At 43.7% G+C, this 22,341-nt stretch overlaps 1 protein-coding gene and 1 pseudogene across 1 annotated transcript; one reads left to right on the top strand and one right to left on the bottom strand.

The window, feature by feature from the left end:
* Positions 1-18,127: 18,127 nt before the first annotated feature.
* LOC127755240 (uncharacterized) lies at positions 18,128-19,152 on the bottom strand. The gene has a single exon (XM_052280899.1). It carries the CDS (start codon positions 18,977-18,979, stop codon positions 18,464-18,466), a length of 516 nt encoding a protein of 171 aa, XP_052136859.1. The 5' UTR covers positions 18,980-19,152; the 3' UTR covers positions 18,128-18,463.
* Positions 19,153-20,579: 1,427 nt separating this feature from the next.
* LOC127754621 (uncharacterized) lies at positions 20,580-21,988 on the top strand (annotated as a pseudogene).
* The last annotated feature ends 353 nt before the right edge of the window (positions 21,989-22,341 follow it).

Here is a 22,341-nt window from a genome sequence, read left to right as displayed (position 1 = left end):
ACGTAATAGTTCTCATCGCCACTACTACTGGTAGTAGAGTCCAATAACGCAGAGCCATACCTAGGTTGTTTTGACTAGGGTTTACAAAACCACGCGGTTATCGTGGTTGTCACGTGCTGTAACCTTCTCAGTTTCTAAAAGCCCTTATAACTCATAAAAGTAGGAGATGGATTTTCATTGCGGGAGGAAACATCGATCTTATTGTTTTTTCACATGTCATTTAAATATTCACACTGGTGGAGAAATCGTTTGTAGTCCCGGTTCGTAACCCCCCTTTAGTCCCGGTTGTCCAACCGGGACTACGAATCCGGGACTAAAGATAGCGATCTTTAGTCCCGGTTGGTAACACGAACATATATATATATGTGTGTGTGTGCGCGCGCGCGCGCGCGTATGTATATATATGTATAAATACATATATTACACACATATTTATAATTTAAAGCACTTAACATTTTATGTGCATATATGTTACCAAAATATATATTAACACTAAAGTAAATGTACGTACATATATAAATATATATATATACATGCATGTATAGTACAATTCATTTGCTAGCTAGCTATAGTTACGACTTCGACGCCGGCGTTACGTCAGAAGAGGAAGGACCGACGTTATGAATTGTCGATCCGTTGTAGTAGAATTCACCATCGGGATTAAGGACTTCTTTGTTGATGAACCCCATCAGTTGTTCTTGAACAACCGTGATAAAATCCTTGTGTGGGAGATTTTCCCTCATGTGAATATGCTATCATTCGAAAAATAATGACATATCAATATATGAAATTAATAAACAACTTAACAAATCGATACGCAATGAAATTTTGAATGGTTTATGTATACGTACATCGAGCTCTCGTGTGGTGTATATTTGGTTTGATAGGCAGTGGGCATACTCGCATACATAGTAGCCGCATAAGTTAGTTCCCTTGTCCTGCTTGCACACTACATGAGAAACGATGAGAGATTTAATATACTCTTTATATTAACTGTAACTAGAGATTCAATTCAATATAATTTTGGATCATGCATGTACTCACTGGAAAATGAAACCTCTGTCCAAGTTTTTCTTTCCAAGTCCCGCGGGACCAATTGACGGAACCGATCCCAAGCCCTACATGTGCAGTTGCAAGCTATGATTAATTAATTATTACCCGAGATCAACATAATAGCAACAGAGTCCCGTGACTTTGGAATAGATGGCATTATATTACCTGTCTATCAGTTGGAAGACCTTGTCAAAAACCTTCTCCTCTTTATTTATTGAGTCATACACAGTGACTCTGCATGCGTCCAAGTCGAAAAAGAACAGGACCCAATGGAATCTGGAATATGCGTGAGATGAGATAAATATCAGAATGTACATGTTATATGTATGGGAATGAAATTTGTTCGAACGATAATAAAAACTCACTCTGTGTTGTACGGCAATAGTATGAACGTTTTGAAATGCTGCTGAGTTAGGAGATGGACGAGATTGTCCTCTGTGTCTTTCTCGTACTTGTCGAGCATTTCGGTGTTGATTTTCCGAGGGTCGATGAACCCAGTATCGTAAACCCCCTGCCGTCGGGCCCTTTGAATCTCCATTCTACAACTATGAAAGGAAATTATTATTGCTTACATATATGCCAGGAGCTAATTATTGAACGAAACAAATCGAACTCAAAGATACTTACAAAATCCATGCGCTCAGAAGAGAGACGTCGAGGGCGTCCAGATGGTACAGATCGAAGACATCCTTGAAATGGATCCATAGAACATCTTCTCCTTGCAAGAAGTCGGGGTTTCTAATCCTCGCTCCGAACATCTCTCTACCATTGGCGCTCATTTCCATGTACCGTTCATGGAATTTGTACATTTGTGTCGGTAGGGACTGCAGTTGCTCAGGCCTGACAAGCGGTTTACCGAGTTCAAACTTGTATGCCACTTTCGCCTTCGGGATTGGTGCGTCTCCAACCAACTGAGCCATAGTTAGACCGGTGTCCGAAATGAAATCCGTTATGCCAAAGTCTTCGTCGGTCACCAACGGCTCGACCACTTGGTGTGGTTGTTCTCCAAGCTGAGGAACTGGTTTGGACTTCTTGTAATAGGCTTTCCTAAGTGTTCGGTCATAGTCCGATAGCTTTAAGGCCTCCTTGTTTGCGGTGGACATTCCCTTGAAGAAATTCTTCACGCTCGGGTCAATAGGTATCTTCTTTTTAGGACTCCGAGGCTTGAGTTGCCTCTTCACTTCTCCTGCCACATAAGCGTCAAGCTCCTCTTGACTGCAACCGTACGGCGGCTCCTTGTTTTTGGTGGTGTCAACTTTGGCCTTCTTCGTTGCCCTTGTGCTGGCAGGAGGTGGAGCTTGGCGAGACCTTGTCTTGGGAGGTGCAGGCGGACACGGTGGAGGTGGAGGTGGAGGAGGCGGAGAAGCCGGAGGAATGGTGCAGGAGGAGACGGCGGAGCCCGAGGAGATGGTGCACGAGACGCCGCTTGTCGCCCAGGGAGGATGATGTACCGCTTGCGCCATAGTATAATGGCGTGGCTTGTGTCTCGTAGATGCGTCTCACCGTCTCCTCCTGGATAGTCCAACTCGAGGTCCTCGTACACGGCTTCCACCAGCTCAACTTCGACCCTCGAGTATCCTGATGGAATCGGCCTGCAGTGGTAAGTCCCTAAAATGTCCGTTGGGATGGCCATTCCCGACGCCACCTTCACGTGATGAGAGGTTATCTATTAGTAATCAACCTAAGCAGCAACTTGCGGAACGTACGAGTCAAAAATCATATATTACATCGAGCATACCTTGATTGATAAGTTCTTGAAGGGAATATGCAGCTCACATGGTGTCCGTTGCGTGATCTCATCAACGAGGCAGGTGGTTTCGTCCTGGGTTTGTATGGCGTCCATGCTATGTGATCCTACCTGCCCCGTTGAGGCGTAGTTGCTACGATTGCCTGATGGGCTGACCATTGGAGGAGGTATGTACGGCTGGGGATCGTGTGACCGATGTGCTGCCATGCGTTCATCCACCTTCCGGGCCACCTCCTCTTGCATGCTGAGCTCGTAGCTCGATACCATGTACTCAAGATCTGCAATCTTCGCCTCGGTATCTCTCTTGCTCCTCATCCGACTCCTGTACGTGTGGATGTCCTCCTTGAATCCAATCTTCCAGGGAATCACGCCTTTCCCTCGTGTTCGTCCTGGATGCTCGGGAGTCTGTAGGGCGAGTGACAGCTCGTCCTTCTCTCTGTCGGGTCGGAACGTGCCCTGAGAAGAGGCTTCCACTGCGTCCGTTAGTCGATTCGCAGCCTCGCGTATCTAATCGCTGAAGACCAAGGAGCCATCAACTGGGTTGAGCGTTCCACCGTGAGCATAGTACCAGAACTTCGATCGATCAAGCCATTTAGCGGTGGCCGGTTCGATACCCCTCTCAAGCAAGCTTGCCTCCATCTCCTCCCACTTCGGCATCGCGACGCTATAGCCGCCTGACCCTAAGTGGTGATGGTACTTCTTCTTGGCGGCATTTTCTTTGTTTCTTTCCATCATCGCCTGCCCTTGTTGACCTGTCTTGTAAGCAACGAACTCGTCCAAGTGATCCCTTAGCTTCGGGAATATGTCGAAGTTCGGTGTCTGCCCCTTCAGGATGTATTTCCGGTACAGATCTCCCTTGAAGGTCTGGAACTGTTCTGCCATTTTCTTAAGAGTCCACTGTTTCACTATGTTCTCCGTACCCGCAGGGAGCGTGAATGTCTCGAGCATTTTGGTCCACAGCATCTCTTTCTCTGATTCCGGGACAAAGCTGTCATTATCCCCGCGTGCCCTTGTTCTGCGCCAGTACACCTTGCTGACAGGCACGTTATCCCTCACAACCCAACCGCTGTGGTGTACAAAATTCTTGGCTGCTTCTGCCGGGGCACTAGGTCAGCCGTCTGCGTCCACCTCAGTTATGCTGTGCTGACCCTCTATCTTCTTCGCGGCACCTCGTTGTCCGCGTGCCCTCTTCTGTCCAGCGGAGGGATGACTTCCACTAGCCTCCTCCTCGTTCCCCTCCGCATCCCTCTCCACGTTCCCCTCCTCGTTCCCCTCTGCATCCCTCTCCACGTTCCCCTCCTCATTCAAGTACTGGTTTGGATCCTCGTTCCCCTCTTCTTCGTTCCAGTACTGGCTGCTTCCCTCTGCGATTGTTTCGTACAGTATCTGTTCCTCATCGCGATCAGCCATCTGTTCATAGAAGAAATATTTGCTAAGCGTAATATTAACACTCTACTAATCTTGTATTAAAACTCAAATAATCATATATGCTAAGTCTAAGTGTCGTGTATTTGTATGGTAGATAATCATATATGCTAAGTCTAATTAAGTTTCGAATATTACATCTCTAATAATCTTATATTAAATCTCTAACAATCAAATATGTTTCGAATATTACATCTCTAATAATCTTATATTAAATCTCTAACACTCACATATGCTAAGTCTAATTAAGTTTTGTATATTAAACCTCTAATAATCTTATATTAAATCTCTAACTATCTCTAACACTCAGATATGCTAAGTCTAAGTGTCGTGTATTTGTACGGTAGATAATCATATATGCTAAGTCTAATTAAGTTTCGAATATTACATCTCTAATAATCTTATATTAAATCTCTATCAAATATGTTTCGAATATTACATCTCTAATAATCTTATATTAAATCTCTAACACTCACATATGCTAAGTCTAATTAAGTTTCGTATATTAAACCTCTAATAATCTTATATTAAATATCTAACTATCTTTAACACTCAAATATGCTAAGTCTAAGTGTCGTGTATTTGTACGGTAGATAATCATATATGCTAAGTCTAATTAAGTTTCGAATATTACATCTCTAATAATCTTATATTAAATCTCTAACAATCAAATATGTTTCGAATATTACATCTCTAATAATTGGATATTAAATCTCTAACACTCACATATGCTAAGTCTAATTAAGTTTCGTATATTAAACCTCTAATAATCTTATATTAAATCTCTAACTATCTCTAACACTCAAATATGCTAAGTCTAATAATCTAATAATCTCTAACACTCACATATGCTAACTCTAATAATCTAATAATCTTATATTAGAAATCTAACAATCTTATATTATATCTCTAACAATCACATCTTTACATCACTTGCCTACGCAAATTCCTTCGAGGACTAGCTACCACTTCGGATTGAGGGACGACGACGACGACGTCTTCTCTGCAACATGCAAAAAAAATGTATTAGTCTAAACGCAAAGGAACATATAATGTATTTCACATTTTCAAGTATATATAATCATATATATATGCTAAGTTCAACAATAGTTTAATTATCTCGTTCGTACACGTTTCGCTCGCGTTCGTTCTCACACTTTTAGTTCAAGTGCATTCACATTCGTTCACGTTTCAATCACGTTCGTTCGCGTTTCATTCATGTTCGTTCACGTTCGTTCGCGTTCGTTCACTAACACTCCCGTTCGTTCACGTTTTAGTCACGTTCGTTCGCGTTCGTTTGCGTTCGTTCACGTTTCGTTCGCGTTCGTTCACGTTCGTTCGCGTTCGTTCACCTTTCGTTCATGTTCGTTCGCGTTTCAATCACGTTCGTTCGCGTTCGTTCACGGGGTTCGCGTTCGTTCACGTTTCGTTCGCGTTCGTTCGCCACGGCCGCCACGGCCACATCCTCCACGTGAGCGCATCCTCCACGGCCGCATCCTCGTACACGTTCGAGCGGCCGTGGCGGCAGCGGAGCGGCGGCATGGCGGCGCGGCGGCGTGGCGGCAGCGTGTCGCGGCGGTGGTGGGGCGTCGCGGCGGCTTGGCGCGGCCCGGCGGCGGCGGGGCGTCGTGACGGCGTCGCGCGGTGTGGCGGCGCGGTGGCGTGGCGAGCTCGAGGCAGGGGCGGCGGCGTGGACGCGGCGTGGTGGCGCGGCGGCGTGGCGAGCTCGAGGCGGGGGTGTTGGCGTCGTGGCCGTGGCGGCCGCGTGGACGCGGCAGCGTCATCGGTGGCGGCGGCGTGGAAGTTGGGGTTGGCATCAGCGGCAGGCGGAGGAGGGGTCGGCATCGGCGCGTCTACGTCGGCGGCGGCGTCGGCAACGAGCTAGGCGGTGGCGGTTTGGAGAGAGAGACAGAGAGAGAGAGAGAGAGAGAGAGAGAGAGATTGAGATCGAGAGAGAGGAAGGCAGCGGCGGCTCTCACCCAAGAGATGCGGCGGTGGCGTCGGCGGCGGAGGCGGCGAGGACCGGAGACGATGGCGAGAGACGACGGCGGCGTCAGCGCGGGGATGCCTAGGCAGTGGCGGCGAAGGAGCTAGAAGACGATCGGAGGAAAAACGTCTAAGTGTTGGTCGAGAAGACGAGGGCGCACCAGGAATATATATACCCCCAGATCTTTACTCCCGGTTGGTGAGAACAACCGGGAGTAAAGATCTACCAACCGGGAGTAAAGATATTTTCCCGCTATTTCTAAATTCTTTTTAAACCCGGTTAGGGTTAAGAACCGGGATTAAAGATAATAGCACTGAATATTGAATTTCGTTGCATATTTGTTTCTAAAATAGTAAATAATGCGTTAAAATTATTTAAAGTCGAAAAATTAATGACAAAACCTTCGAAAAATTATTGTTGCCTGTAGTAAATTAAGTGGATAATATATAATAAGCACGTGAATGATTTAAAATTGTTAAAAATTCTAATAATCATATATAATTAGCATATGCATATTAAATTGTTAAAAATTCTAATTAACCTATGTAAATACCACATGCATGATTTAAAATTAATAAAAATTCTAATAAGCATATATTATTAGCATATGCATGATATTAAATTGTTAAAAATTCTAATTAACATATGTAAATCCCACATGCATGATTTAAAACTTTTAAAAATTCTAATAATCATATTTATTTAGCATATGCATGATATTAAATTGTTAAAAATTCTAATTAACATATGTAAATCCCACATGCATGATTTAAAACTTTTAAAAATTCTAATAATTATATATACCTAGCATATGCATGATTTAAATTTGTTAATCATCATATATAACTAGCATATTCAATACATCCAAAATAGTTTACAACAATTACGGCAATACATCGGCGGTGACGGTTGTCCGCACGTACTTTCTCCTCACTATTGTTCCTTCCTTGTGATCGCTACATGAGTAAGGGGTGTCTTCATTTGATAGGAGGATGCTAGGGTCAATCGTCACCGTGAAAGGGGGTTGCCCATCAAACTGATCGTAATCCTCGTCAGTCTTGTCCTCTACTCTGACGATTTTTCTTTTGCCTGGGAGAACCACGTGGTGCTTCGGCTCGTCAGGCCCTTTGCCCTTCTTTCCTTTACTAGATATGTCCTTCACGTAAAAAACTTGCGTTACATCATTGGCAAGGACAAAAGGTTCGTCCAAGTATCCAACCTTGTTAAGGTCAACCGTTGTCATCCCACTGTCATCAATCGTTACGCCTCCACCAGTCAACCTAACCCATTGGCACCGGAACAGAGGGACCTTGAGAGGTCCATAGTCAAGTTCTCATATCTCCTCGATGGCACCGTAATACGTGCCAGTTGTACCATCGTGTCCCATGGCATTGATACGAACAGCACTGTTCTGGTTCGTGCTCTTCATGTCTTGGGCTCTTGTGTAGAATGTGTACCCATTGAACTCATATCCCTGGAATGTCGCGATCGAGCCAGATGGACCCCTCGCCAGGAAGGCCAGTTGCTGGTTAATCGTCTCGTTACCCATGAGATGTTGTTGCAGCCATGCGGGGAAATTATCAATGTGATGCCGTGTAATCCATGCATCAGACTTACCGATGTTTCTGGTGCGAACTAGAGCCAAGTGCTCCTCGATGTAAGGAGCCACCAATGAAGATTGTTGTAAAACCGTGAAATGGGCTTTACGGAATAAATTGTTGTCTACCGTCATTACTGCTTTTCTTCCGAGAGTCCCCTTTCCCCGTAGTCTCCTTTCATGGCGTGATTCAGGTACCCCGATTAGGCGAAGGTCTTCAATAAATTCTACGCAGAATTCAATGACCTCCTCTGTTCCATACCCCTTGGCGATGCTTGCCTCTGGACGAGCACGGTTACGAACATACTTCTTCAGAACGCCCATGTACCTCTCGAAAGGAAACATGTTGTGTAGGAACACAGGCCCGAGAATACTGATTTCTTTCACTAGGTGACAAAGCAGATGCGTCATTATATTGAAAAATGAAGGTGGAAATATCAACTCAAAGCTGACAAGACATTGCACCACATCATTCTGAAGGGCTTCTAACCTATCCGGATCGATGACCTTCTGCGAAATTGCATTCATGAAAGAACATAGCTTTGTTATTGTTGCCCGGACATTGTCTTGGAGGATACCCCTTATTATAACTGGTAGCAGCTGTGTCATCAACACGTGATAGTCATGAGACTTTAGGTTTGTGAACTTCTTCTCCTTCGTGCTTATTATTCGCTTTATATTCGTGGAGTATCCAGATGGTACCTTGATGCTCTCCAAGTATTGAAACATACTTTCCTTCTCTGCCTTGCTAAGAGTGTAGCTGGCTGGACTCAAGTAATGGCTGCCTTTCTCCTTTGGTTCCGGGTGAAGGTCGCCACGTTGTTCCATATGCTTCAGATCATTACGTCCTTCCAGTGTATCTTTCGACTTTCCATATACACCTAGGAAGCCAAGAAGGTTTACGCAAAGGTTCTTAGTTAGGTGTGCATCACGTCGATTGCGTGGCGGACGTCCAAGAATTCCCAATAGGGTAACTCCCAAAATATGGAGTTTTTTTTCCACATCGCCGCGTGACCATCTTCGCACTCTATAGGCTGGCTGCCAAGCCCCTTTTCAAACACTACTTTAAGATCTTTCACCATAGCAAACACTGTTTTCCCGCTATGATGTTTAGGCTTCGTACGGTGGTCTGCCTTATGTTCAAAGTGCTTGCCTTTCTTCCGTACTAGGTGGTTTGCAGCAAGAAATCGACGATGACCCATGTACACAACCTTCCTACAGTGCTTAAGATACGTACTTTTTGTTTCATCCATACAGTGAGTGCAAGCCTTGTACCCCTTGTTTGACTGCCCGGATAGGTTGCTAAGTGCAGGCCAATCGTTGATGGTTACGAACAGCAGCGCTCGTAGGTTAAACTCCTCCTGTTTGTCCTCGTCCCACACGGGGACACCTTCCTTCTTCCACAACAGTTTAAGATCTTCGACCAGTGGTCTTAAGAACACATCGATGTTGTTACCAGGTTGCTTGGGGCCTTGAATAATAATCGACATCATTATGTACTTCCTCTTCATGCATAGCCAAGGGGGGAGGTTGTAGATACACATCGTAACGGGCCAAGTGCTATGGCCGCTGCTCATCTCTCCAAAAGGATTCATGCCATCCGTACTTAAACCAAACCGTATGTTTCGTGCGTCCTTTCCAAAGTCTTTAAATTTTCTGTCGATGTTTCGCCACTGTGAACCATCTGCGGGGTGTCTCAGCATCCCGTCCTGTTGACGTTCTTCAGCGTGCCAACGCATTATTCTAGCATTCCCCTTGTTCCTAAACAAACGCCTTAGCCGTGGTATTATAGGGAAATACCACATCACCTTAGCAGGAATTTTCTTCTTCGTTAACTGCCCGTCAACCTTACCTGGATCATCTCGTCTAATCTTGTATCGTAGTGCTTTATAAACAGGGCATGCTTCTAGGTTCTCGTACTCCTCACCGCGATATAGGATACAATCATTCGGACATGTGTGAATCTTCTGAACTTCCAGTCCTAGAGGGCAGACTATCTTCTTAGCCTCGTACGTTGTCTCGGGCAATTTGTTTCCCTCCGGAAGAATGTTCTTGACGAGTTTCAATAAATCGCCAAATGCCTTGTCACTAACACCATTTTTTGCCTTCCATTGCAAGAACTCCAGAGTGGTATCCAACTTTTTGTGCCCCTGCTCGCAACCTGGGTACAACAACGTTCTGTGGTCCTCTAACATCTTGTCCAATTTATGGGCCCCCTTTTCACTTTCGCAGTCCTCCTTGGCATCCTGCAACATCTGACCAAGATCATCCGCAACGTCGTTATAATCAGCATCTCTGTCCTCCTTGCCCGTTTGATTTCCTTCAAATCCAGCGTACTGAGCAAAGTCTGGAATATTGTCGTCTTCTACTTCATCTTCTTCCATTTCAACCCCTTGCTCTCCGTGGGATGTCCAATAATTATAGCTTGGCATGAACCCCGACTTAAACAAGTGGAAATAAATAGTCCTGGATGCAGAATACTCCTTCTGATTCTTACACTTATTGCATGGACAACAAAGAAAACCCTTCTGCTTGTTAGCTTCGGCCACTCTCAAAAAATAATGCACGCCGTCAATAAACTCTTTGGTCTGCCGGTCAGCGTACATCCATTGCCGATCTATCTACATGAAATGAAAAAAAATCGTACACAAATAATCATTCGTACAATAATTACAATAATGACAGTCATACAATAATGATAAAATAATCACAAACTCTTTCAACAGTCATACAATAATGACATATCATTATTCATATAAAAATTATAAAATATTCCACCAAATAATTCTTATTTATTATTTTTTAATTTTTAAATTCTTTTAATTTTCAATTTAGTTTGTTTTCTTTTATTTAAGATTAACTTTCACTATATTTTCATACTCAACTATTTTATAAAACCTTATTTAGCAAATAAACAAAATTTCTATATATTCTTTCTTTTCCCACACAAATTTTCTCTCTCATCAACTTACAACAAAATTTTGGAGACAAAAAAGTATGCAAAACATAGCTCCAAATGTAATATGACAAAAAAAACATTGGAGGATGAAGTTGCTAACCTTTTAGGCACCTCCGATTTGTATATAATCACCAAAGTAAATTCACTATAAATTTTGGCATGACCTCCCCTCTTTTTTGAAGAAATTGTGAAGTTTGCTCTCGGGCTGGAGAAGGAAGAAGGCATATATAAAGATGGGGGATCTTTAGTCCCGGTTGATGTTACCAACCGGTACTAAAGATCACCGTGATCTTTAGTACTGGTTGGTAACACCAACCGGGACTAACCGGGACTAAAGATCAAATATGCCCGTTACCCTTTTTAACCGGGACTAAAGATCATTTTTAGTCCCGGTTTTTGTTGCAACCGGGACTATTGTAGAATTCGGCCGACTGACAAAAGATGGTTTCTGCACCAGTGTCATTTTTAAAAAAAAACTTGATAAGATAGATTGATATAATATCACTCTACAAATATGTTCAAATTCAATTCTCTAAACTATAAAAAATCTAATTTTTTAAATAAATATTTAGGTGAGATGCAAGATACAATGAGAAAAACTCAATAAATTAACACACTTTCCCACTACATGTAGGGTACTATGGTCCTGGGACCTGTGCTCCCGGCAAGGCAAAGGCATTTGTATGGAAATTCCGTAGCAACTGAATCGGATCCCCCTACTCGGAGACAATAAGACAAAGCCAGCAGCTAGGCAGATTGGATGTGTCGATCGGTTGACAGATTCCTGAACAATTTGTTAGAGATGAACAAATTCGCCAAGGAACGATCGATTCAGAGTAGAATTACTAGGCAGTTCCCGTGCATGGCCATGGAGAAAAGGAGATGAAATTTTCACACTGACTCAGACTTCACATCGATCCGTGCACACACGCACCCATGCAGAGCCAAGCCGACAAAATTATAATGGTCATCAGGATATCATCGAATTGAAGAAACAATATTCAAACGCATCCAAATGTAAGCTAGGGGGATCAAGACGACGACGACTGCAAGCATGAGCACGACCAGGTCAATTAGCTAGTGCTCCTAGCCAGCTAATCCAGTACGGTTCTACTAGTAACTTTCAGGAACTATATACTAATTAATTGACACTCTCAACTCTGAACCAAATTGACACTATTCTGATGAGTCGTCACTCAGTCCAAATCAAGACCTGTCCTTTCTTCTCTAAATTGGTCTCTTGACGAAACGCGTCTCTACTATGTTCTTTGTTACTGCTAGCTTGCATGTACGCATGCATGGCTTGGTTGCGACGAAGACGACAGCGACGAGTCCCTCAATCTTCTTGGATCTGAACGCGTTATTCTTTTTTTTTTTTAAAGAACCCAGCAAGCTGGTTTTATATTATAGAAGAAGTGAGAGAAACTGTACAGAACAGAAGGCAGGGGAGGTGTTTCCGGAGGAACTCTTCCTGCCTGCACTCCCTAAAAAAACAAAAGCCTAATCTCTTAACATAATACACTTCACTACCTTGGCACCTGCCATTTCCCACAAATGAAGCTCATCTATTAGCTTGCTAGCAAGTGCCGATGGTGTAGATTCTTTTCCTCTGAAGATGCGATTGTTCCTTTCCATCCAAATCTCCCAAAGCGTGGTCAAGACTACTGAACGTAGCCCTTTCTATTGCAACTTTTCTGTCTCATCTGTTTGCTCGCACCACCAATTGAGGAGAGTGTTGTCTGTGGTCACATGTAGGAAACGTTGCGGTCTGATTTTGCGACCAATGTCCCGCCATACCTGCTGCGTGAAGGGGCACTCCATGAAGAGGTGTTGTACCGTTTCGAGATTTCTGAAACAGAGTTGGCAAACATAGTTTTTTGGCCAGCCCCTGCATTGCAAACGATCTGTCGTCCATATTCTATTTTACGCCAGCAGCCACGCGAAGAATTTGTGTTTCCCTGGTGCCCAAGTTTGCCATACAAGCTCAGCAGAATCTGAAAACGTTTTGCCCATGAACTGCATGGCATATGCTGATTTTGCCGTATACAAGCCACTGGCCGACCACCGCCAGAGGATCGTGTCCTCAGCCCTTTCATGGATCGCCTCTCCTGCGTTGTGGAGCACTTCCCATACGCATATATATTCCTGAAGCAACTGTATTGTCACCCCTCCGCGGATGTCTTCGATCCAAGCATCATTGGTTATTGCCTCAAGAACCGACCTGTTTTTCCTTTTGGAGTGCTTGAAGAGGTTTGGGGCTAAGTATTTCAGCGGCTGATCTCCTATCCAGTTGGATTCCCAAAATTTTGCCTTTTGTCCATCTCCGACCAATACTTTGGTGGCAGCAGCAAACAGAGCACGATCGGTGTCATCACAAGGCAGCGGGGTTCCTATCCATGGTTTTTCCGGGCTTGTCCACTCATACCAGAGCCAACGTAGCCTCAGCGATCGTGAGAACTTCTCCAAACAAGGTATGCCCAATCCACCATGTATTGTCGGAGAACATACTTGCTGCCAATTCACTTTACATTTCCCGCCCAAGCTTTCTTGGTCTCCGGCCCAAAAAAATTTTCGTCGCGCTTTGTCAACATCATTAGGAATCCTTTTGGTGGTTTAAGAACGGTCAGCAAGTAGGTTGGAATGGCACTGAGAACTGATTGCACAAGAACCTTCCAGCAGAAAGTAGACAGACAGGTAGAACACGTCTGACACCGAGCATGCATGGAGCCATGGAGATTATTGGCAGAGTTCAGTTATTAGTCAGCTACTTACTCGTCCTGTAACTGTCCATTGCTTGGAAGTCCGTCTGTTGGTGGTAGACCGATTCAGAAACCTGCAAAGACATCGCTATATATCTAGGCTGGATTCAGAAATTCTGCTTCTTGTTTCTTTCATATACTCTGTTTCCTGCAAAGTATTCCTTTTTCCTTTGATTGTCTCAAGAGTTTGGCAGTCAAAGCATCCACACGTATGCATGCGTAAGCTGTTCTAGTAGTACTAGTAATTAGAGAGATGGACAGGACTAGAATAGATAGACTAGCTTTCGCCATTTCTCGCTTTCGAGTTCAGATATGCAAGTTCAAAGTACAGTTCACCGAGTAAGTAATTTGACCATGAGTTAAAAAAAGAGAGTAAATTGACCATGATTTTCCTTTGTTGAAGGAATCTCAGCACCATCGATTGTTATTCAGCTTATCAATTGCAACCAAATTTAAAATTTTAAAACTTAATTTTAGAGTTTATTTTAATATTTTTTTTATTGTGGTTTATTTTTACCATTGGTTTTTAAGTTGCTATGAACACATATAAATGTTTTATCCATAAACTAATTTTTTGATCGCTGACAAGCATTATGAGTTATAAGTAGCTGGAGGTGAAACTATCGCCCTGGCAATCTGCGTAGTGAATTCACTTGAATCTCTTGGAGATCTCAATCAAAATAATTCTCTTGAGATCGCATTTTATTACCAATGTTCAACTTTGGACCACTCTTTAACCAATATTTTCACTTTAGGTCAAGTAATCAAACATTTGTTTCACTTTGGATCATCCGACTCTCTTCTCAAGCATATGTTCGACTTTTACTCGTCAATGAACTCTTACAGCTACATATAAGACCACATCTTTAGCATATGATAAAACTACAAATATACTGATGATGCATCAAAAACTACATATTTAAGGTGAAGTATCGTAAACATGCAAATTTAGTAACATTCTTATTACAAAACTACAAGTTTATTGTCAATTTAATCATAAAACTTGTATGTTTATAACTCAAACATAAATTAGTGCTAAGAATTTAAACCCCAAAATATATAATTTTGTGATAATTTTATTATTGAATCTGTAGTTTTGCAATTAGCCTTAAATTTTTAGTTTTGTGATAAATTTACTATGTAGTTTAGTGATACACCACTTATATATGTAATTTTACGATAATTTAGTTAAAATATCTATAATTTTGTGAAATTTACTCGTGAATAAAAAAATTGAGGGTGGTCCAAAATGTTATAAAGGTAAAAATACATGGTTCAAAGTGAAAATACTAGTTAAATGTTGGTTCAAAGTGAAATATGGTTTAAAGTGAAAAAATTAAATTTAAAAGGAACTCCTGGAAATTAATTATGCGTTCCTTCTCTTAATCTATGAAGCAATCACTAGTGGTACAGCTGTTCCTCTGTGGCAACACTCTCATTTTTCAAACCACAATGGAAGAAAGGGCAACACAACAGCGTAGCTCCACTACCAACAAAATCCAACTGTACACTGAGATTAGCTAGACCACCAGCTATCAAAAGTGACTGATCTTGTTTCTGGTCTAACACGTACGTGGCTACGTGTACTATTATTTACCCAGCCAACCACAGAGAGTACATGGTCTTGTGTTCATACCAACATCAGTACTAGAACACCAGAACAAGTCAGGCTTGATACTGATACAAGTTTACCATGCATCCATGACTGAATTCTCCAAACGCTGACATGCATGTGTATCTCTCTCTTCTGGCTCAACCTCAAAGGCTGACTTAAAAGTTCAACAGTCCACAAAACGATCTCCAGACGTTCAGGAGTAAGGCCGAGTTTAGTTCCAAACTCAAACTTTCAACTTTTCTATCACATCAAAACTTTCCTACACACATAAACTTCTAACTTTTCCGTCACATCGTTTCAATTTCAACCAAACTTTTAATTTTGACGTGAACTAAACACACCCTAAACAGTGGGAATAACTGAGAACATATAAGCATCTGCCTTCTGTCCCAATTACACAGGTACAAATGGAGCTTGATGAATCAGAATCCAGAACTATACTACCAGAAGGCCTGGCAACTGTCAAGAATCCTGTAACAAATGGGCTCAGTTCCAATCAAATGGGCTGTCTCTGGTTTGTCCTGCAGCCAAATTCATCGACAGGCTGAAACGACACATCTTTACAGTTACAGCCTTAAAAGCCCATAAAAGCAACAGTACCGTATAAGCTGGGATCTTTCTAGCATAGATCATCAAGCTACCATAGCAATGGACCATAACAAAACCCTTGCAACTAGAAGTGCCCCAAAGAAAAGAGTCCTTTCCCACATAGACCACATGGCCACACAAAGTAGATTTGCATGTTTACTCAGATAGTCTGAATAAAACCTTGATAAGAGAGGATTGATAAAACAATAAATCAAAGCCAGGAAAACACACAAAAATGTGTACATAACTCCTTTATCATAACCACAGACACCCAAGTTTTGGTTACGAAGCAACATAACTACTCCCTCTATTACATAAAAAACCAACTTCTAGGTTTAAATCTGGACATACACAGAAGTTGGTTTTTTATGGGACGGGGGGTGTATATGCTAGTTATTACAGACAGCCCAACATGACAACCAAGGGATAGCAAGAAGTTCTAGACCTATGAGGTGAACTGAGCAGTGAGCATACCATATGTTTCCTTATAGGAATTGTGTTGCTGAGGGGCAATGGTCCCCCCAAGAGTGCTGTCACAACTATTTAGCGCCGAAGGTAAGCATCATAAGCCGTTTATTCTGTACCAAAATATGGTTCAGCTAATTTAAAGAAAGATAGTATGAGCTGGACATCACATGTGCCCATTAAATAATTTGTGGTCATCATCAGTAGTACGTACTACATGATGGAAGATACCTTGCATATTCAGATTCCAACAGGGGAAAAAATCGACAAAACGAATTTATGATGGAATCAAATAAAGGGAGATTATTCCGCTAAAAGAATGCTATTGTTGGATGCAGACAATGAGAGCGAAAAGTAATAGGTCATCGTCGATTCTATAAGCAACCAGAGCAGATAACCTAATCTTGGAGTCAAATAATGCACCTAAATAGTGAGAGGCCTTCTGAAAAACTCCCTGAGTTTTTGATATGTCAGAAGTGACATGCGATTGAGTATAACTGAACAAAGAACAGTAATGCATAGTCAATTTCGAAGAAATTTGCAGCTTTATGGACATTTGCGAATATAGGAATATATAATACCCTAATCTTTAGAACAACAGAGCATTATTGATTTTAGTGGCTGATGAGTACATAAAATGGGGAACTTCATAAAAGATGGCAATGGTATTGTAACTTATCTCAATAGAAATGGCTAGTCAGAAGTGAACATTCAATTAGCTGTTGATGCTACTTCTTCTTTGCCACCAGTGATAAATTCTTAACCCACTTTTTTTTTATTAAAAAATGTTCATCATTTAATGGCATCAGATGTTTGAAGTGACAAAATAAAACAACTTTATTCCCAGGAACATGAGAGCAACTATATATTACTAGCTGTATCTTGATGGAGATAATCCAAGGACCTTGTGCACTGGAGCTATTCATTACTACTAGTAATACTTTGGTAGCGTTGTGGCGGTCCTTGTGCCTAGACAAGTGTGTAAAGGCAATGGGATTCTTGTAAATAATCAAGGATGGGTGCATCTTGGGGGTGGGGGAATATCTCTTTTATATCTGATCCTGGAGAAGCCACAAGAGCAGATGATTCCACATTTCCACAATAGTACTAGGATGCAATGTAGTGGTTCAAGATTTAAGTATTCTTGGTGAAGGACCACCAAAATACTGGTGCAAAGGAGTTCCAGGGAATCTGAAACTATGAGTTTAAGATTGAATGTGTTCTTCTCGAGATGAACTTTGGACATAAACAATACTCCACTTCCTATATTAATTGCACCCAATTGATTTGACCTACATGCTACTTGCCCCCAAAATCCACATGAACATAACCATTGCACAAATAGAACATTGATGATCAACCTCAATTATTAGGTTTCCATGTGACCTTGTTCCAAATGGATTTACATTGATCCCCTCCTAAAACTAGAATCCGAGACAAAATTTGATACTAACATCTCTCCTTATAGTTGGCATTTTTACCACCTTTGATAAGCACCTAATAAAAATGAAACAAAATCGCACAGACTGGGTTGCACTACTGAGCTGAGATTTCCACCCCATTAGCTAGAAATGAATATATACTACGGCAACTTTGATCTAAATTTTACAAATACGTAGTATGTGATTTAACAGCCAAAGACTATACACAAGTAACAAGCCTATGGTATCAACTAAACCACAACAACCCAAATTCATCAATTCCTAATCAGTCACAAACTCACAATCTCCGTGCCAGAACACCACCAACAAAGAACCTAATAATTTCAGATTTTTTGTCCCCACCATCTTGTGGATCAATCACTACGACAAGCTTGCACCTTCGTGGTGATTACTAATTAGTGATTAGACCGAAGTTGCACATAAGCACTAAAGAGAACATGGTCCACAAGAAGCAACATTTTGTATACCGCCGCAACCACTAATGCTTTGCTTCTATGCCGAAATTTAATGGTTCGCAATTTCTTTCGACAAAAAATATTCACTTTTCCCCAAGATTGGCAGCATACATACAGATTGAACAGATGTAAGGACCAAAATTTTCATATAAGATTGTGATGGAATGAATGTCATATGAAGTATAATATGCCTCGCTCACTCATCTCACCTCACCTCATCTCGTTCAAATCCCTTGTTCATCAAGAGAAGAAATCAAAATAGCCGGAAACATAAAAAGGCGACTCGAAGGGAATGGAAAATTGAACACGAAAAGAAAAAAAGAGTTCAAAATTTCATCGCGAAGAGCAGACTGAGACGACTCGCCTTCGCCTCAGTCGAGGAAGCCGGTGCGGCGGAGGACGGCGTTGCGGACGCGGTGGAGGTCGCGCCCCTTGAGCGTCCTCCCGGAGCCCTCCAGCACCGAGCTGTGCGCCGCGGCGCGCCGCGCCACGATCTCGTGGGGCGGGACCATGGCCGCCTCCCCGTCCTCGCTGCCCGCCTGCGCCGCCCACATCACCCCCCTACGCGCCGCCGCCGCCTCCGACGGTATCCTCACCGGCGCCGACTTCGCCATCGCCGCCGCGGACGACGACGGGACCAGGGTCAACGCGGCGGTCTCCGGGATAGGCCGCGCCGCGGATCGGACGGCCACGCTCCCGCTCCCGCTCCCGCCGCGCTTCCTCCTCCGCTTCCCGTCCTCCTCAGGGAGCGCCGCGAGGAGGTCCGGGGCGCGGGAGGCAGGCCAGAGCACGTCGAGCTCGAGGAGGTCGCCGTCGGCGGTAGCCGCCGCTGCAACGGCATTGGCAGAGGTCGGTTTCGGGGGCCGGAAGTGCAGGAGGCGCTCCATGGTGGGTTGTCCGGAGGATGATCACCAGCACGGTGAGTCTCCGGCGAGGTGGCGGCGCTCCGGCATCGGCGAAAGGGGAGGTTGGGGTGGACGTGGCCGCGATGCCGGCGAGCGGAGGCCGCCGCGGTAGAGCGGTTATAGGAAGAGGATGTTTGCCTCTTTTGTGGTTAAGCCCTTACAGTTTTACATATTTGCAAAAAACTATGGATCCCAATCGAATTTGATATACACATGTTGATAAATTATTAGAATTATTAAATGTAAATATAATTGCATCAAAACTATTAGTATGTAACTTGTATATAGATTTTTGAATCGCTAGATTTGCTTCAAAATTTATGCAAACGGGAAAGGAGAAAATCATATTGTTTGTACGGATCAGGGTATTTCGTCCCGAGACATACACTTTATAAAAATAGTGTGTTACCATGGGATTGTTGAAAGTAGCTACATACAAATTATATTCCCTCTGTTTTGTATTATAAGACGTTTAACTTTTTTCTAAGTCAAAGTTCTTTAACACTGACCAAGTTTATAGAAAAAATAACAATATTCATAATACTAAAAGTTTTATAATATTAAATATTTTGATAATATGTTTGTTTTGTATTGAAATTGTTAGTATATTTTTCTTTCTATAAACTTAGTCATTCTTAGAGAAGTTTTAGAAAACCAAACGGTTTATAATATAAAATATAGGGAGTAATTAATTACTTACTATACCATAATACTATATTCCCGTCAAATTTTCATCGAATTTTGGCCCGAGGCTTCTTTTTGGCCCATCAGAATTTTGGTACTCAACCAATGCTGGCGGTCCTGCTAGGCCCATTGAAACTAGATCACTGACAGCCTATGTTGGCCCATCAGAATTTGTGGCCCATACTAATCCGTCCATTGGTGGCGATGAAATTTGGACTTGAATCAGAATGACTACAGGCCATTAGTGCCATTTTTAATCATACCATTGTTTTCATAAAATTCCATACCATTATCTCTACTATTATAAAAATTAAATATGTTTTTATTGGTATTTTGGTATGTCATCCGTGTATGGGTCGGTTTTTAAATTCATTTGCTTTTGGAAATACATATCCGTATTTGAGTCGGTTTTTAAAATCGTTCACTTTTGGTAATATAGAAGGAATCATATAAAAAATCTATTTAAAAAAACTCACATTCTAACTTGAGATGATCGGACTTCTAACTGCCGCTCATAATTTTCTAAAAATATATATATCCAAGCGAACTCCCACAATGAATTTCATCTTATCTAAACTATATAACAATAATAAGATTAAAATAGATTTCACCCGTGGCTACACATGGACATTTTTTCTAGTTTTAATAAAATCGACAAAGATATGATTGTATTTAGTTTGTTGCCAAATTTTGGTAACACATGTAAAATTTTTGCACAACATATTTGTTTCATCCTATCAAAATTTGGCAATTTTGTTAACTTGCTAAAAATTTAACATTGTCAAATTTTGGTAAGGTTGATTTTGGCAATAATCGGAACAGACGCCACAACTCCGTGAGGCACGCCTTCGTTTTAGCCTCCCGAATCGAAAGCTTTCGCGATCAATCTCACATCGCCATGGGCGTCGCTGCAAGCAACTGCGGCTTGCAGCGCCGCCGCCGCCGCCGCCCCTCGTCGGACGACCGTCTCGAAGGCGAGCTCGGGCGCAACCTTGTCGGAGAAGTTGTTGCGGTGCCTCCCGCCGGCGCCGGCGACGACGACGACGGACGGGGATCGCCATGGTCGGACCTGCCGCCGGAGCTCGCCGGGATGGTGTTCTGCCTGCTGCTGTCCCACGGCGACCGCCGCCGCTTCCGGGCCGTCTGCAGCGACTGGCGCCTCGCCGCGCGGGAGCAGGTAGCGGTAACGACGGGCCCGAGCTCGTCGTCGCTGCAGCTGCCGCCGTCTCTGCCGTGGCTCGCCCTCGATCGCCGCACCTACCAGAGCCTCCCCGACGGCGAGGTGCACCGGTTCGCCGACGGGCCGGGGATTATGGTGTGCCGCGGCTCGTTCGACGGCTGGCTCCTCTACCACCGGAACGGCTACCGCGACATCAGGAGCAGCTTCCTCTGGAACCCCTTCTCCGGCGCCGTGCTAGACCTGCCGTCTCGCTGCGACGACGCCGCCGGCGGCGAGCCCATGTGCTTCGTCAACGCCACCAAGCGCAAGATCGTCGTCTGCTCGCCGGACCTCGTCGCCGCCGCCGTCGAGTACACCTCGCTGATCTTTCACCTGCCGAACAAGCACTCGTCGTGGGCGAGGACCAACCCGAATATTTGCTGCCATGACATCGCCTTCCACCACGGGAAGCTCTACTCCATCAACAACAACGACGAGCTCTTTGTCCATGAATTCTTCACCACCACCGCCGCCGATCGCGGCGGCGGTTCGGCGAGGGTCACGGCATCATCGGATTGGGCGGCAGTGACCGACGCGCGGCCTCCGAGGGAGCACCTCGGCAACCACGGGTACCACCTGAGGTTCACCTCCTACCTCGTCGCGTCGCTCGCCGGCAAGCTGCTGCTGGTCCGGTGGAGCCTCCCTGACGAGCTGTTCTCCGGCGAGGGGGGGGGGGGCGCCTCGCCTTCTCCCTGCTGAGCAACCTTATCACGGTCAGGGTGTTCGAGGCGGACATGGAGGCGCGGCGGTGGACGGAGGTGACGGACATAGGCGACGACCAGGCTCTCTTCGTCAGCGCGACCTGCTCCAGGGCACTCCGATTGCCGGACAACAATGGCGGCGGCCGCCATGGATTTCTCCGAGGCAACCGCGTGTTCATCGTGGGATCCGATTTGGGCCGACGCTGCGGCGGCGGCGGCGGCGGCATTGGCTGCTGCTGCTGCTCATGCGGTGTGTATGACATGAGCAATGGCAGGTTCAGCACGGTGTCACTGAAGAGATGGCGAGCTGGACATGAGCAGAGGTCGAGGGACACGAGTGTGAATGAAACGATGAGATCTGAGTGGTTCTTCCCATCTGAGTTATGATGAGGCTGCAATGGCTGTAGTGCGATCGTTAGGTTTTTTTTTTTATAATGGAAGAGCAAAATTAAGGAGACATTTTCGGTGTCACATCCTAAAAATTTAAAGTTTAACATGTTATCTAAGGTTATCAATAGTGAAAATATAAAAGTATGCATCTCTATTATAATATATAATTAGAGCACAGGTTCCTCCAGCGAGGAAGAGTAGCACCCCCTTTGGAGATTCGGTCAAGGAACGGGCGTGTGGATACAAGCTAAAGATCACGAGATTAACTAGTATTCCCTCCATTTCATATTTTAAGCTGTTTCACTTTTTTCTAATTACGCTTCTTTAAGTTCAACCAAATTTATACAAAA

Source organism: Oryza glaberrima, chromosome 11 (genome assembly GCF_000147395.1).
Source record: "Oryza glaberrima chromosome 11, OglaRS2, whole genome shotgun sequence".
NCBI lineage: Eukaryota > Viridiplantae > Streptophyta > Magnoliopsida > Poales > Poaceae > Oryza > Oryza glaberrima.
The sequence above is the reverse complement of the archived record's forward strand: the minus strand, read 5'-3'. Positions and strand labels throughout refer to the sequence as shown.